This window comes from Geotrypetes seraphini, chromosome 10 (genome assembly GCF_902459505.1).
Source record: "Geotrypetes seraphini chromosome 10, aGeoSer1.1, whole genome shotgun sequence".
In the NCBI taxonomy this organism is placed as follows: Eukaryota; Metazoa; Chordata; class Amphibia; order Gymnophiona; family Dermophiidae; genus Geotrypetes; species Geotrypetes seraphini.
In genome coordinates this window covers 43,688,216-43,705,439 of record NC_047093.1, presented here as the reverse complement: position 1 = coordinate 43,705,439, position 17,224 = coordinate 43,688,216, and the positions used below count along the sequence as shown (strand labels likewise).

The following is a 17,224-nucleotide window of genomic DNA, read 5'->3' as shown; positions in this document are numbered from 1 at the left end:
TCAGTAAAGGTCATCCATTGTTGTTGAATGCGCAAGTGTTTCAGAAACCAAATTCCGCATTGATGCCATGATATGGTGCGATGCTGGATTTTAATTTGAGGGTTGTTCCAAACAGGATCTTCAATCGAGTCAGACCAGGGAGTGTTTCAGTCAGTAGCTTGAGCGCAGGCTGTTTGTGCTCCTTCCTGGCTCATTCGGGACTAACAGTGGTCTGACTGCGTGGTCTCCCCTCCCCCCCCCTTTCGTAGTGTGGTTTTCCAGGGGTTGAGGTTCAGTCTGATGCGCAGATGCTCAAGGCCCAGCAGAGATCACTGGCAGGCGGCAGGCTCGTCCTGTGGGTTGGTGCTGCGTGCCAGTCCCCGATCACGTTAAGGGTTTGGGTGAGGGTGATGCCGGCTCTCGGGGATGGGGGCTCGGTTTGCGAGGCAAGATTTGCGAGAGTGTTTTGCTCATCTTGCAAAACACTCACAAACCAGTTCAGCGAATGGCCACTAGGATGGTCTCAGGACTCAAGGATCTCTCCTATGAAGAATGTCTAGGTAAGTTGCAGCTATACTCTTTCAAGGAACGCAGAGAGAGGGGAGACATGATAGAGACGTTCAAATATGTTACTGGCCATATTGAGGTAGAAGAAGACATCTTTTTCCTTACAGGACCTACGGTAACAAGAAGACATCCGTTAAAAATCAAGGGTGGGAGATTTCATGGTGATATTAGGAAGAATTTCTTCACTGAAAGGGTGGTTGATCATTGGAATGATCTTCCACTTAAGGTAGTAGAGGCCAGCAACGTGCTCGATTTTAAGAAAAGATGGGATAAACATGTGGGTTCACTTTGAGGAAGTGCTTAAGAGGGAGGGTTCTTGAGTGGGCAGACTTGTTGGGCCGACGACCCTTTTCTGCCAACATATTCTATGTTGCTGTTACTCGCAAACCGAGGTTTGACTGTAATTTGCTTTTGAGATATTTAATAAATAGTGTTAAAAATAAAAGTGCGGAAACTTTTGAAGATTCCTAATACTTTTTTATGATCTAAGTCTACCTTATTTGAATCTTTTGTCATGACCTCTTATTTTGGAACTTTCTATTGGCCAATACTTGTATCTCGTGCATTATTTTTATATTTGAGATATTTGAATGTCTCTCTCATATTTCTCCTATCTTTGCTGTCCTTTATTTAGAGACCCTTAAGTGTCATTTCATGGGACTAATGGTTAAAGCTCTGCATCATTTTGGCAGCCTCCTCTGGACAATTCTGCGATTGTGAAAATGGTTCTTTTATGTGCTTTGATCGAACTGTAATCCTCTCAAGTTACTCGCAGAATTTATTTTTTGTATTCATGTTGCCATTCTACTGGCACTTGTTTTGGAATAGCAAACTGTCTCTAATTCAAGCACCCACGCAGACGTATTGTTTTAAATGTCATGTGACTGATTCCTCTGACACTGGGTGGAGTATATTCAACTATTGGCAATGTTCCATTTTCACTTAATTCAGGTGTAGGGAGCCAAACCTCTTTCTACTGTAGGAAATAATTCAGGTTCTGGTATAGTTATATTAGAACTACCAAGTCTCGTATCAAGAATTTTTAAAGAAATAAAAGAAAAAATAACAGAATCCAATATTGGCTATTTATTTCTGTTCAGATTGATGCTCTATTGCACGTTTTGAGCTATCATAGAAAAAATAGGCTTAATATATGCAGAAAAGAACAAATTCAGGTATATGAAGTTCAATTTTTTTTGTTTGTTTTTTTAATGTTGAGATGGAAATTAAGATATTTGGGTCAGGACATTCACGGTTTCCCCAGTATTTTAAGTGAAATGGTATGATAGCCATGTTAGTCCACTCTTCAAGAGAATATGCAGAAATAAAACAAACATAAATGAAAAAAATGCATTTTTTATTGGACCAACTTAATGTAGTTTAAGATTAGCTTTTGAAGATAATCTCTTCTTCCTCAGATCATTATTTTACAAAACTCTCTGCTAAGTGTGGAACCTTTGTAAAATACTACGAGATGTACAGTAGAATATCATGATCCTTGCCTCCTCTCCTGAATCCTGACAGCGCTACCATTCTTGTCCCTCTCCTCTCAGGCTCCTACAACAGCGCTATGATTTTGATCTCCTTGTTCATATTCCTCTCAAAGTATCATGATCCTTACCAGAAACTCCTCCCCCCCTGACCCTTCTCTGAGTTTTAAGGGAGGGGGTCTAGATGTTTGATAGGAGGCAGAAGCAATGGGGGGGTCTTGGTGTTTGATAGGGGGCAGAAGCAATCTGTCCAACTAAATTCCACCTAAGATCTTAAAACTTGTTCAACATGATGTTTGACACCTTGCCAAATTATTTGGCTATATGTTTGACTTTGTATAGCCCACTGAGAGCATTGAGATCTGAAAATCATTTGTTACTTGATACAAGGAAAACGAACAGTGTCAGATATGTATGAACTAAAAAAAAAAAAATCTTGTTTCTCAACTGCTAGGCCATGTCTGGCACTTTGAGGTTTTGTAAAAATTTGCTGCAATTTAGAAAATTGCTTAAAACCTATCTTTTTGCTCAGGCCTTCCTTGGTTAGCACTTTGCTTCTCTGACAGTGATGCCTCTCTATAATGATGATGTTTACCTATTCTAAGACCGTTAGAATGTATTATTAGTAATTCTGATCCCTAATTTTCATCTGCTTGTATTAAAATGTATGAGTCTAAAACTATGTATGTTAAAACTGTGAGTTGCTTTGGAGAAAAGCAGATTATAAACGTTTTAAATAAATAAGAGATAATAAGGCATGAAAATGTGAGTTTTTTGGTTCAAATTCTTAATTCAAATACTTTTCCCAAACAAAAATAAATTGAATTGAATGGGGGAAAAAGCCTCAGGGCACAGTTTGGGACTTCAATGTCCTCACTGGCATAAAACCCCCCCGTTACAATTCAAGTGCTAAACCTTGAGGTGACTCAATTCGACTCTTGTGCAATAACTTAGGAGGTCCTTTTACTAAGGTGCACTAGCCATTTTAGTGCCCACTAAACGCTAACGCGTCCATTATAGTCTATGGATACGTTAGCGTTTAGCACACGCTAAAACGGCTAGCGCGCCTTAGTAAAAGGACCTCTTAGTTCAAACTCATTCAAGAGATAATTAAATAAACTTACAACTTAACTTAAACTTGTGCTCCAATCTTTAGTCTGATGTACTTATTTATCCCTCAATGCTCTAATATCAAATAGATTCCTGTATCGACGGCCAGCGTTTTGGTGTGACCACGCTCAGAAAGTGGATGAATTCATCCTAACTATGCATTAAAGGGCTGATTCTATTAACAGCACCTAAATTGGCTAGCTCCTAAAAAATAAAAAAGGCACCAGCCGTGTGTCAATCATGCTTAGACACAGTTAACAGAATCGCAGCTAGCGGTGCCTATGTAAAAACATAGGCGTGTAAAATGTAGGCGAGGATTTTAAAGGCCTACATTTCAGGCCCCCTAAGTTTTTTAATGCTTAACAGTGCCTAACTCAAGCTCCACCCAAAGAAATGCCCACCTAAGAGGCGCCTAACTTTAGACACCCTTTATGGATTCAGCCCCTTAATGCTTTTTGTTTAGGGACGTGCCATAGGCAGAGAATGAGCATTTAATGTGTTTAACAATTTAGTGCACTGCAAATAACACTCTCAAATCAGTACTTTTGTAGTTAGTGTGAGATCACTTTAAAATATGCAATGTAACCTCAGTAACAAGTATACAAAAATAAAGTTAACAACTATATAAAAATAGACAGTTTTTAGCGCAGGGAGCTTCCTCCCTGTCTTTCTGTCTCCCTTTTTTTTCTCCCCAAGCCACCACCCGGGCTGTTGTCTGGAAACAGGCCCCAAAGCCACTGCCAACGTCTGGGAACAGGCCCCCAAACCACCGCTGAAGTTGCCGCCGAGTTCTCCCTGTTTCCCGACGCCGCAACAGACCAGCAGTCTTCCACAATTCTGATGTCGGGGGGAGAGGGAGGGGGAGGGCTGGCTTGCCCGGCACTTCTGTAGTCGCTGCTGGCCTGTTATGGCATCAGGGAACAGAGAAAATGCAAAAACAATGCAAGTCAATCACGGAGCCCGGGATGGGACTCACGTTGGTCAATCGTGATCGACCTTTTGAGCACTCCTGCCTTAAAGCCTCAAAGATGTGTAGAGTGCTAACTTATTCTTTATATACTTTACAGGGCTAAATTTAAAACTGGTAGCTGGTGTAGTTTTACAGGAAGAGTGTGATAAGGTTATGCCACTTATTGCCCTCAGTTATGCTGCAATATTCTAAATTAGTTGGTGCTGATACATACTCGTTTTGGTTTGACCAATGTACGAGGTTACAGTAGTCCAGTCATGAAATTATCATGGCATGAACTGCTATGGTCAGATTAGTCTTTCCAATACATGGAGAGATTTTGTAGTTGCCACAGCTAATAGAAGCAGTTTTAAAGAATGGAGGTTCAAAGTAAGTGATAAGTCGAGCAGTATTCTTTGCTAAACATCTAGAATATAATTTTCCTTTGCAGTCCTCTAAACTCAAGCACTGTTTTTCTAGTTAGGACATATATTTATTCTTATGTAAATAAGCAGTAAATGCTGCCTGATCAGCATCTCATAAGAAATTCAAATCATCCCTAAACCCCCATTATTTAAATCTTGCAGTTTTGATCTTAACTTCCTTCTCCTGGGCTGTTGTGTTCACAGCATCAGTAGCTTATTGGACCTATTTTCAGAGAGCAAACCTGAACTACCATATTCCTATCACAGTTCTATTATCATTTTCCTACTATTCTTACCAACCTCTTAGTCTGTTTTATGGCACTATTCTCTTGTAGATTTATGTGATGTACTTACAATGTATATTAAATTACTGTAAACTGCTTAAATATCACCCCAACAGGTGGTACTATATATCAAATACATTTAAATCTGAAACTTAACATGATTTTCATTACTTGGGTTGGAACAGTGAAAGGAACAGTGTAAGAGAATTTCTCAGTTTAAATGTTTCCTTGCCATTTTGTATTCATGATGCCGCTTGTTACTTATATTGACAGGGTACATTTCCACATGGCATAGAAATTCTGACGGCAGCAGATTATTTTTCCGTTGGTAACCGAGTAAATTGTTTTCAGAATATCAGGTAGGCTTCAGTTTGTAAAACAGAATTTTCTTACTTGTTCATTCAATTTCATCAGAGCTGCATGACAACATGAGATTGTGATTTCCATCTAAAAGCTGTAGGGGGGTGTATTCCAAAATAATACCAGAGTTCAGTACATTTTTAGTGTTTATTGTTTTTTAGTTTATTTGTGTTGGCATGTACCTCAAGATATTTCACACTCCACCAGAAAAATATACCGAACAGAGTACAGCAAGGGTTTCATAAAGTTAAACTAACTCGCTAAATCAGTTATTTATGATGCAATCAATTTCAGTATTGAAGGCCTCAACTGAATGAAATGAGCATGAGCCAAGCAGTACTACTTTTGGGTGGGCCTCCCTGTGAATGATCATATTGTTTTAGTAAAGTGGCTTCAATAACCATTCTTGAAAGAGATGCTTCCGTCTTGTGTATAAAGCCTTATTGTTTTTGTAAAAGTATCTTGTATGCAAGTTATGTATAACCATTTTTGGTCTTCAGGAATTAGAAATGGAAATAATTTCTATATAATTATATGTATGTTTAGGGTATGAGCCTGTTTTTACCATTTTTTAAAAGTGTACAGTTTGTTAGATCAGTATTAGCAAGTGGAGTTGGGAGGCTCCCAGAGCACAATTAGCATTATATTGTATGTAGTCATGGAGGGATAGCTGAGAAAGAATAAAAAGAAGTAGGGATAAATAAATGAAATAGACCTTTAAGTGCCTATTTTAGATCCCCAAATAGAAAATATTCAAAAGATTTCTGGAGATTTTATGCAACTTGCAGATGTTTCCAAAATGACATTTGTGACTCCTGATGCAGACATTTTCGCCAAAATACAGCACCGTGTCAAATCCTTTTTTAAAATATTTTTTATTTGGGGACCTAAAATAGGAGCTCACAGATCTATTCTTTTTTATGACTAACAAATTTTGGCTGGTTTCAGTTTTTTGTTACATAAGATTTTTGTTATAAACCAATTGGTCCACCCCTGTTTCTTTTTGTTGTTTGATCATAGGAGTACTTTTCTCCTTTTTTTCCCTCCTTGGGATAGCTGAGCAGCATCTTTCATTTGTTATCACAATAGAACTGAAATTTCTCAGAGGACAAGCAAAATATGAAATCCTTAGAGATGGGTCTCTTCCAGTGGAGCCCAGTGAAATGAAGAGTAAATTCTTGAAAATGATAAGAGCTTACTAGAATCTTTAACTTTACATGAGTGGAATACCTATATATATATATATATATATATATATGTTTTTATATATATATATGTATATATATATATATATATATATATATATATATATATATATACAATATATACATACTAGTCTTTAAGCCCGTTACATTAACGGGTGCTAGAATATATGTCTGCCTGTCTTTCTTTCTTTCTGTCTCTCCCGCTGTCTTTCTTTCTGTCTGTCTCTCTCCTTGCCCCTGTCTCTTTCTTCTTTTCTTTCTGTCTCCCTCCCTCCCACTATCTGTATTTCTATCTGTCTCTCTCCTTGCCCCCTATGCAGCAGCATTTCTCTTCCCTGTGCAGTAGCCACATCAGCATTCCTTCCCCCTCCATTTCCCTGTGCAGCAGCATTTCCCCCCCCCACCCCACTTCTCTGTGCAGCATTTTCCTCCCCCCCCACTTTCCTGTGCAGCAGCATTTCCTTCCCTGTCCATTTTCTTGTGCAGCAGTTGGCATTTTTTTTGAGACCGCGAGAAGGGAAAGGGGGGGGGCGGCAAGGGACTAAGGGAGCCGGCCAGATCTGCTAGAAAAGCCTCCTTCTCTCACATGTCCCCTATTTTCAGCCCCAGCTCCAAACCCATTTTTACTCCCCCCAGCCCCCTTCTCCCATCTGTTCCCTTTCAGTCCGAGCCCCCTTTTCTCACCAGCAGCATTTCCCTCCCCACTCCACTTCCCTGTCCAGCAGCACCTCTTCCCTGCTCCCCCTGTTCCTCTTCATTGCTCCCCCGGCCCAGTAGCACCTCTTCCCTGCTTCACCTGTCCCTCTTCATTGCTCCCCCGGCCCAGTAGCACCTCTTCCCTGCTCCCCCTGTCCCTCTTTATTGCTCCCCCGGCCCAATAGCACCTCTTCCCTGCTCCCCCTGTCCCTCTTTATTGCTCCCCTGGCCCAGTAGCACCTCTTCCCTGCTCCCCCTGTCCCTCTTCATTGCTCCTCTGGCCCAGTAGCACCTCTTCCCTGCTCTCCCTGTCCATCTTCATTGCTCCCCCGGCCCAGTAGCACCTCTTCCCTGCTCCCCCCCCGTCCAGTAGCACCTCTTCCCTGCTTCCCCAGCCCAGTAGCAACTCTTCCCTGCTCCAGCAGCACCCCTTACCTGTTTCCCCGGTCCAGTATGCAGCGTTGTGAGCATCGTGGCTGGCTTTTGCGAACCTTTTAGGCCGCTCTGCCCCTTGGAGGAACGTTCCTTCTGACGCGATTGCGTATGTAAGAGGAAACGTTCTACTGAGCTGCTATGCGGCCTGTGAAGTTTGGTACAGCGGTCCGCGATCTTTATGGGAGCAGCGCCCGACCCTCGGCAGCTCGAAGCCCTCTTCCCGGCAACTGCCATTCTGCACCGCCTTTCATGCGCCTTAGCGTGCATGCGCACTCTGCTGACCACAGCACTACAGATCAGGGATCAGGGAACACGGCGGTAAGAGTGCGCATGCATGCTTAGCATTTTATTATAGTAGATATGTCTTTTTTTTTTTTTTTGCATTAGTCTGCCTCACGATATATTTCCCCTTCCTTCTAGGTTTTCCTATATAAATTTTTAAGCATTTGTTTTCTTATATTCAAGGTATAGAATGATGGGGACAAATTTTTTCCCGTCCTCATGGGAACTCATTTTTCTGACCTAGCAAGTTCTTAGCCCATTCCTGCATATTCTGTCCTCATCTGAATAAGCCACAAACACTTTACATGAATGAGGCAGGGCTTACATGAATGAGGCAGGGTCGAGGACAGTGACAAAACTCACTGGAACTTGAGTTCCTGCATAGACGGGGAAAAATTTGTCCTCGTGTCATTCTCTAATCCAAGGAACTGAGAGAAGTTCTGGTATTTCCGCTGTCTAACCTTTTCAGTGCTCCTCTAGAGTTAGGTGTGTTCCTGGAGGACTGGAGAAGGGCGGATATGGTCCCTCTTCACAAAAATGAGAATGAGGAGAAGGTTGGGGATTACAGGCTAGTTACTCTGACCTCTGTGGTTGGCAAATTAATGGAAATGCTTCTGGATCACAAAATAGTGAGTTTTCTGGAAGTATAGTTGTACTAGAGGTAGGTGTTGCCAGTCAAATCTGATTAGTTTCTTTGACCAGGTGAAAACTCCAACTGCATGGAAAGCACAGCCAGCCAGACCAGCACCCAAATGGCACGCAACATTTTCTTCTTTTTCCCTTCCTGATCTTCTTCTGAATCCTTCTAACCTCTGAGGGGACTTTTATTGCTTTTTTAGTTCTTCATTCAGCTTATGAATCCTTTTTATGTCTGTACTGTTCTGATGAGACTTTATTATAAGTATATATGGCTGGAGCCTTTTAATCATTAGTTTATGCAGTATTGCATATGCTTACAATGATATACACTGACGCTGGGTTTTACTAAACCGCTGAAGAGCTGCATACCGTAGCCCGACAAGGTAAATGCTCTGATGCTCATGGGAATTGAATGAACGTTGGAGCATTTACCTCACCGGTCCGCAGTAAGAAGTTCTTCCACAGTTTAGTAAAAGGAAATGTAGTCTTCACCTGATTAATGCTGATGATTATAAATTTGTTGCTTTATGTTTGGTATACTAGCATACTACAAGTATTAATCAAAGTGCTGTTCCTCATCTGTGATTTCTGTTTTAGTGTGTATATTGCAGGCTTCCCAGAGTATACCTTACCAATGATAGACCATTTGGTTAGTAAGAAGATCAACCACTGGGACAGGTATGTTCCCAAATTCCAAGCTTGCACATATTTCTTTAGGTAGTATGGCCGTGGCATTTCAGTTGAATATTGGTTTTATAGGAATCAAAATGAGAAGGGAAAATACATTTAGACATGGAAAAAGATGCTGTAGAAAATGGGTAGAAAAAAATACAACAGAAGAAATCAATCTCCATAAAATTCAAAGCTATACCACAAATGGTAGAAATGACCAGAAGAGGATAACAGGATGCTAAAGGAAGTATGATAATTTTTAATAGAATCAGACTTGATACGGCCGTGCTTTGGCCACTAGGCCTGCATCAGGAGTCTACATATGATTAAAAATATGTAAATAAATAAGCAAACAATCAAAAAAAGTACAAAAATAATAAAACATAATGGAATTAAAATCAAAACCATTCTTAAGATGCAATCCATATAGTTAAGTATACATTATTTAATCATTCTTATGTAGACTCCTGATACAGACCTAGTGGCTGAAACACGGCTATGTTGAGTCTGATGCTATTAAAGTGATCATACTACTTTTGGAGTCTTGTCCTCTTTTGTCATCTCTGCGGTATAAAGTGGAAAGTAAGGGTCAATATATAAAGAGATAATTTTATACCTGCTTGCTTGGCTAACGAGCACAGAGATGCTTTTTTTTCTCTGTAGAGTTTGTTAGATATTCAAGCAGCAGTAAAACATGCACTTTCAAAAAATAATACTGGAAAATTACTTATTCATATTTACATGTATTAATTAACCTGTCTGGATATTTTTTCTGAATTAAAATGCATTAATATTTTTGAAAATTTATAAATAAGTGCCACTGCTGCATCCTACTCTACTATCCATTTTTGGTCATGGTTAGGCAAAGTTCATATAATTCAGATGACAGAGGAATCCTGACAGTAAAGCTAATTTTTGGGGGTAGGTGTTAGGGTGAACTAAGAAATACAGAAACCTGTTAAGTGCAGCCTCCCCATTGACCCAGAGGACTTCAAGGCCTGAAGTGTGAGGGTCTAGAAAACACAAACACAAGGCCCGCAGGTTGACTGCGGCCCACCTGGCCGTTTTATGTGGCCCACAGGGATTGTGCCAAATCCAAGCACCTGACCGTACAACCCCAGTCCCAGCAGCGCTCCAAGTGCCATCAGAAGCCATCATTTTTCCATTCCAACCTGAAGAGAAAGCATTTGACCTTGACTTAGACACTGAGGCCCTGATTCTACAAAGTGCATCCCGATTTTAGGCAGCTGTAGGCGTCCTACAGCTGTCTAATCAGCCAATCGGGATGCACGTTTTTAAAATAAATGCTCCCCAGGCAGGTTGCCTATATTGAAGGCGCCTTCGGGAGCCTAAGGAGGCCCGCAAGATGCCTAAGCTCGCCTAAGGGCCTTAGGCGAACCTAAGCGGCCCTAGCGTCTCCCTAGTAGAAGAAGAGACGCTTACAGTGTAGGCCAGCAAAATGCTGGTCTACATTGTAAGTAGACGCGGCCGCTATACTTATCGCGGCAAGGGATCTCTCTGCCGCTATAAGTATAGCGGCCGCGGCCGCCTGTCCAATTGCCGGCAGGAGGGTGCCCAACCCCTCCTGCCGGAAGATGCCCCCATTCCCCCCAACACTACCGATCGCCGGCAGGAGGGTGCCCAATCCCTCCTGCCAGAAGACACACACCCCTCCGCACACACACCCACTCTAACAGCCCCCAAACCTCCCCCCCACCAAACTAACCTTTAATTGCTGGCCAGACAGGTCTTGCCTGTCCAGCCGGCAGGCCCGCCTCATCGAAATGAGGCAGGCCCCTTCCCAGCTTATCCCGCGAAGCCTAAGGCTTGATTGGCCAAGGCTTTAGAAGCCTGGACCAATCAGGCCTTAGGCATAGCGGGTCCGCCCATCCCCACTAAGCCTAAGGCCTGATTGTCTCAGGCGCCTAGAGCCTGGCCAATCAGGCCTTAGGCTTAGTGGGGATGGGCGGACCTGCTATGCCTAAGGCCTGATTGGTCCAGGCGCTTGGAGCCTGGGCCAATCAGGCCTTAAGCTTAGTGGGGATGGGTGGACCTGCTTCCCGGGAAGGGGCGGGCCCGCCTCATTTCGACGAGGCGAGCCTGCCGGCTGGACGGGCAAGACCTGTCTGGCCAACAATTAAAGGTTAGTTTGGTGGGGGGGGAAGTTTGGGGGCTGTTAGCGCGGGAGGGGGACGTCTTCCGGCAGGAGGGTTTGGGCACCCTCCTGCCGGTGATCGGTAGTGTCGGGGGGGGGGGGGGGGCATCTTCCGGCAGGAGGGTTTGGGCACCCTCCTGCTGGTGATTGGTAGTGTTGGTGGGGGGGGGGCATCTTCCGGCAGGAGGATTTGGACAGGCGGCCACTATACATATCGCAGCAGGGAGATCCCTTGCTGTGATAAGTGTAGCGGCCGCGTCTACTCTAACCCGATTCTGTAACCGGCATCTGTAACATGGATGCCGGTTACAGAATCGGGTTTAGTGTAGGCCCGATTCTGTATAGGACGCCTCTCCTGGGCTGTCCTATACAGAATCCGGGCCTGAGAGCTCATGATGTGAATGCCAGGCAGAAGCCAGTGTGCATCAACATTGCACCTTATTTGGGGTGTGGTGCCAAGAATACCAGTGCCACCAATGTTTTTGAATCATCCAGACATGAAGACTGCTTATCCTTGGTATCAGAGGGGATGAAATGATCTTCAGGGACCAAGCCTGGCATCCAATGTTCCTCAACTGACTCAGGAGGACATTGCAATTCCTATTTTATTTCCCATGCCTTTGTCGATGGCATTCTTCAGTGAGTGGATGGTTTACTTGAAGTGATGACACATTTTCAACATTGTCTCCACAAAAGAAAAAAAATCATTGGTTTTGTGTAGAAATGGCTGAGGCCATTCTAATTAAGTTAGAGAGAGTGGTTGGCTCTTGTCTTGAAGGGGAAGGGGGTATGGGAGGGGAGTACAGACCAAGATTCTGGCTGTGATCTGCAAGCTATGTTAGCTGATATTCAGTGCCAGCACCTGCCTAGCTATGTGAGAAAGTTAGAACAGCCTTTTGTGCTGGTACTTAGCTTCTCTGCAGACTACCTTTGTACTGGATGGATTTTAGATGGCTTGTTAGTGCTGATATACAGAGATACTTCCCAGTTAAGTGCCACTGAAGATTGGTAACTGGTCTGCTCAGTGTTAAAGCTGGCAGAATATCTCCAGCCCACTTAAACCACACTGAATATCAGCCCCTTCCAAGGATGCAATAGACTCCTATCCATTTTATTTTAAAGATACTATATTACCTTGCATGCTCTATGCAATACTAAATGCTAGTTCTGTCTAGTCATGGAATCTACAGTACAAGGAAACTACATGATGTAAATGGTTAAAATGATTATACAATGTAAGGCTTGTGAAGTTTTTATTATTTTTAAAACACTCTTTACTGCCATCAGCAGTTCTTTAGAACTTTGAGGGTTTGTTTATGTGGCAGGTGATTTCCACAAATTAAAGCATTATACTTAAGAGACATTATGACTTCATGTTTGTTGACTGACATGTAGCAGATGATGGCTGACATCATATTTGTTTCTCATAAGCCTACTGTAGACCACTGTTGTATGTAAGATAATTGTTCTAGCTCCCAATGACCTTATAAGGCTTAGAATTAAAAAAGAATTGATAATGCATGTATTTGAGGGTAAACATTATTATTATATAATTACATTTAAGTAGATAGTTTAGATCAGGGTAGTATGAAAGGATTAGAATGTTTTAACCATAGCTTAAATCTGAGTTATGTTTTCAGATGGTGTATTAATATAATTATTACTTATTTCCTATATACTGTATACTACATTTTATTTCTGTCACCTCACATTTTGTGACCACTGCTATAACATTGTATTTTTGTGAAGCCATTTTAAAATCTGTTTTTGACCTTTTTTATTGAATCTTTTGAAATTTACATTCCAAATTACATTCAGAGAAACCAAAGAAAGATTCCCCTAGAAGTTCCAACATTTATTTTTATTTCATATTCTATAATGTAATTTACTATGTGACCTTTAACATATTAATAGGCATTTCTTTGCTTTCCGTATTATTTCCTTTATTTTTCACCCATTCATGTTGGTGTGCTCCGATTTGCAAGTAGTTGTAAACAGTTACTTACACTGAGAATCTTTTTAATTTCTTCCAGTGTGATTCGTGTTTTATCAAGCAAAGCGTTACATAATCTCACTCCACAAGCTCCTGAATACATGATATATAATGGTAAGTTTAGCTGTAATAGAACTAAATAAAAACTGGATTGTATAAACGTCTGTCAAATCATTCAAAAAATAAAATCCAATAAATATATTTAGACTGGAGGGATATCTAAAAAGGATGGAATAACAGATCTCAAATCTGACTACTGGCAGCAGAAAAACCTGTCTTAAGTCAAAACTTCATGCTCAAAGGAGGGTTCTTGTCCTCTCATGGTTAGAAAGCATTTATCAGTGCCATAAGGTTAGGACAAACTGCTAGCTAAAGAACTTTATACTCTCAGTAGGGGAAATATCTAAGATCATGAATACGCATGAGCTAGATTTGCATACAATGGGGGTGGTGCTTGCAGAATTTATCTCATGTATAGTGAGATATCCTGAAAACCTGACTGGCTGGGTGTGTCCCAAGGACTAGGTTGAGAACACCTGATCTAGTTTATAACTATAGCATATTTTTCATAATTCAAGGTGATTTTCAAGTACCTTTCTTATTTCTAATCTTAATGTATATTTTCTGTAAACCGCTTAGAACCTAACGGATGTAGCGGTATATAAGAAATAAATTACATTACATTACATTACATTTTCATGGTGTGGCACACCGGTTTCCTTCTAACCTTTTATAGTATCAACAAGGAAGGCACCAAGGCCATGATTCTATAAAAGACTCCTATAGTTTAGGTGCCAAGATCGGTGTGCCTAGTCAATCTAGGCACCTAATTTAATTTTTATAATTGGCGCTGATAAGTGAAAGTGCCATTAAAAAAACAAATTAAAAAAGATTTTAAAAATATTAATTTGCCTACCATTTTGGTTTAGGTGTCTACATCAAGATGCTTACTGGCAAGAAGGCATGGTTAAGGACATATTTGGGGTGGAGTTTGGACGTGGATTGAGTTAGGGCCTCTTCTCCCTTGAAAAGAGGAGACTGAGAGGGGACATGATCGAAACATTCAAAATACTGAAGGGAATAGACTTAGTAACATAGACATAGAAACATAGAAAGTGACGGCAGATAAGGGCCAAGGCCCATCAAGTCTGCCCACACCAATGACCCTCCCCTACCTCCCTTTGCGAAGAGACCCCACCTTTCGGTCCCATTTAGCTTTAAAATCAGGCACACTGCTGGCCTCAATCACCTGTATCGGAAGACCATTCCATCGATCCACCACCCTCTCGGTGAAGAAGTATTTCCTGGTGTCGCCATGCAATGTCCCTCCCCTGATTTTCCATGGATGCCCTCGTGTTGACGTGGGTTCCTTGAAGAAGAAGATATCCTCCCCCACCTCGATACGGCGCGTGAGGTATTTGAATGTTTCGATCATGTCCCCCCCTCTCCCTGCGTTCCTCTAGGGAGTAGAGCTGCAATTTATTCAGCCGTTCCTCATATGGGAGATCCCTGAGCCCTGTGACCATCCGTGTGGCCATTCGCTGGACCGATTCAAGTCTCAGCACATCTTTGCGGTAATGTGGTCTCCAGAATTGCACACAGTATTCCAGATGGGGTCTCACCATGGACCTATATAATGGCATTATGACTTCGGGCTTACGGCTAACGAAACTCCTGCGTATGCAACCTATGATTTGTCTGGCTTTAGATGAAGCTTTCTCCACTTGAGTAGCAGTAGATAAAGACAGATTGTTCACCCTCTCCAAGGTAGGGAGAACGAGAGGGCACTCTCTGAAGTTGAAAGGGGATAGATTCCGTACAAACGTAAGGAAGTTCTTCTTCACCCAGAGAGTGGTAGAAAACTGGAACGCTCTTCCGGAGTCTGTTATAGTGGAAAACATCCTCCAGGGATTCAACACAAAGTTGGACAAGTTCCTGCTAAACTGGAATGTACGCAGGTGAGGCTGGACTCATTTAGAGCACTGGTCTTTGACCTGGGGGCCACCATGTGAGCGGACTGCTGAGCGCGATGGACCACTGGTCTGACCCAGCAGTGGCAATTCTTATGTTCTTATGGTATTTTAGACCAAGAAAACCCTGGCTTAATATACTGGTTCCTAAGGTATACACGCCTACCCAAGCATGTCAATTGAGGCATTGCTAGGCACGATTCTACAAACGGAACCTAACTTTGATTGAAATGTGGTAGATGCTGCATTTCTAGGCGCCTACTGAGTTAGGTGCCATTTATAGAATCTAGCTCCAGTTTTGTTTAGGATATAGCATGAAAAATATACATTTCATATGAGTTAATTTCAGTAGAGTGTTTGAAAAATAATAACTTGGTAGAAAGTGTGTAAGGGGAGTAGACTAAGTAGTGATACTAAACACCTCCTTATGTTTAGGTTTCTAAAAAGTGGTAAGCCAACAGGAGTTGCATTACAGAAAGAAATATTTTTTAGCTCTGAGCACCTAAGTAGAATCCTAAATGTAAAAATGAGCTATTATCCTAAACTTAGAAAAATTACAGCCAAAAATATAAGATGCTTAATTTGACAAAAATTTAGATGCTGAAAACGTGTACACATATGCAGAGTTGTTTGAAAATTGACCCTCATGGTTTATAGCTTGGCTAAAGACCTTTTCAAGAGAAATATGAATAATACAATTTTAATACTTAAGAATCTGTCTACTAAGGTGTGGGAATTAATTTAGTGCGTGTTAAAAATTAGCATGCTTTAAATGCCCTGTAGGCCATAGGAATAGAATGGGCTACAGGGCATTTAATGTGTGCTCATTTTTAACGTGCCCTAAATTCATTAGTGTACCTTAGTAGATAAACCCCTTAGTAGTCCTTTTACTAAGGTGTGCTAACCGATTTAGCGCACGCTAAAAATTAGCATGCGCTAAATGCTAACGTGCGTTAATGCGTCCATAGGATATAATGGATGCATTCGCACGTGTAAGCGTTTAGTGCGCGCTAAAACAGCGTGCCTTAGTAAAAGGACCCCTTAGTTTTATAAAACTAATGTAAGCACAGCATCACGAGCGTTAGCCATATTTAGTAATATCAAGTGAATAGATGGTCTGAACTTTAATAATTTGTATTTAGAAATTATTTGCATTAATTATATAAACTTAAAGATATTTAAAATGTATGAGAAATGTGATATCTCCATAGGAATCTTTGTATCAAAATATATTGGATACATTTTATAACCTTAGGGATGAAATGTGATCAGTTTATATAGTTCTAAGTACTGTATTTTTTGAGTCTGCTTCTACAGTTTACATCAGGAGTGTCCAACCTTCGGCCCGAGGGCTGCATGCGGCCCCGTGAAGTATTTTGTGTGGCCCCGGTCGAGGGCGATGCAGTGTTTTCCTCCGCTGCCTCCAGGTGTTTACCATCTTGCCGGCTCCCTCCTCTCTCTTGCTGCAGTGTTTGTGCGGTCCCAGAAACTTTTTTTTCAGGTAATGCGGCCCAGGGAAGCTAAAAGGTTGGACACCCCTGGTTTACATGTTCTTTCCAAGGCCCTTAAGGAACCCTACCATAGCTACTTATTTCTAGACATTCTCGGTGTTGTACAGAATAGATGCATATGAGACGGTCCATTCTGCATAGATTTTACAATTTAATCAGGACAGAGTGGTCCCTAGCAATATGATTTGTACCCACTAAACCAAAAATATACTGTATATACTCAAATATAAACTGAGATTTTGGGGCCAAAAAAAGGCTCAAAAATAGTGATCTCAGTTTATATTCGAGCCAACCCTCATCTTACACCCACCCGCGGGCCTCCAGTACTGACCTGGTGGTGCGGGGAGCTGGAGGTGTCATCAATTCCTCCCACCCTCCTTCGCTCACGGCAACTTAGCTTGTGCAACTAGTTAACCAGCCTGCCCCCTCCCTTTCCCTTCTGGTCCCCTTGGTGGTTGTGAGTCCGGGAGGGGGGTGGACTGGCTGTTTGGATAAACCACTG

General features: G+C 41.8%; 1 protein-coding gene across 2 annotated transcripts in view; it reads left to right on the top strand.

Annotated features, from left to right (window-relative positions):
• TBCD (tubulin folding cofactor D) overlaps positions 1–17,224 on the top strand; it is a 487,835-nt gene that overhangs the window by 278,813 nt on the left and 191,798 nt on the right. For both annotated transcript variants that reach the window (XM_033961208.1, XM_033961209.1), the window contains 3 exons: positions 5,078–5,163; positions 9,019–9,099; positions 13,282–13,355. In XM_033961208.1, coding sequence (XP_033817099.1) covers positions 5,078–5,163; positions 9,019–9,099; positions 13,282–13,355 — 241 coding nt within the window. The remainder of the gene's footprint in view (positions 1–5,077; positions 5,164–9,018; positions 9,100–13,281; positions 13,356–17,224) is intronic.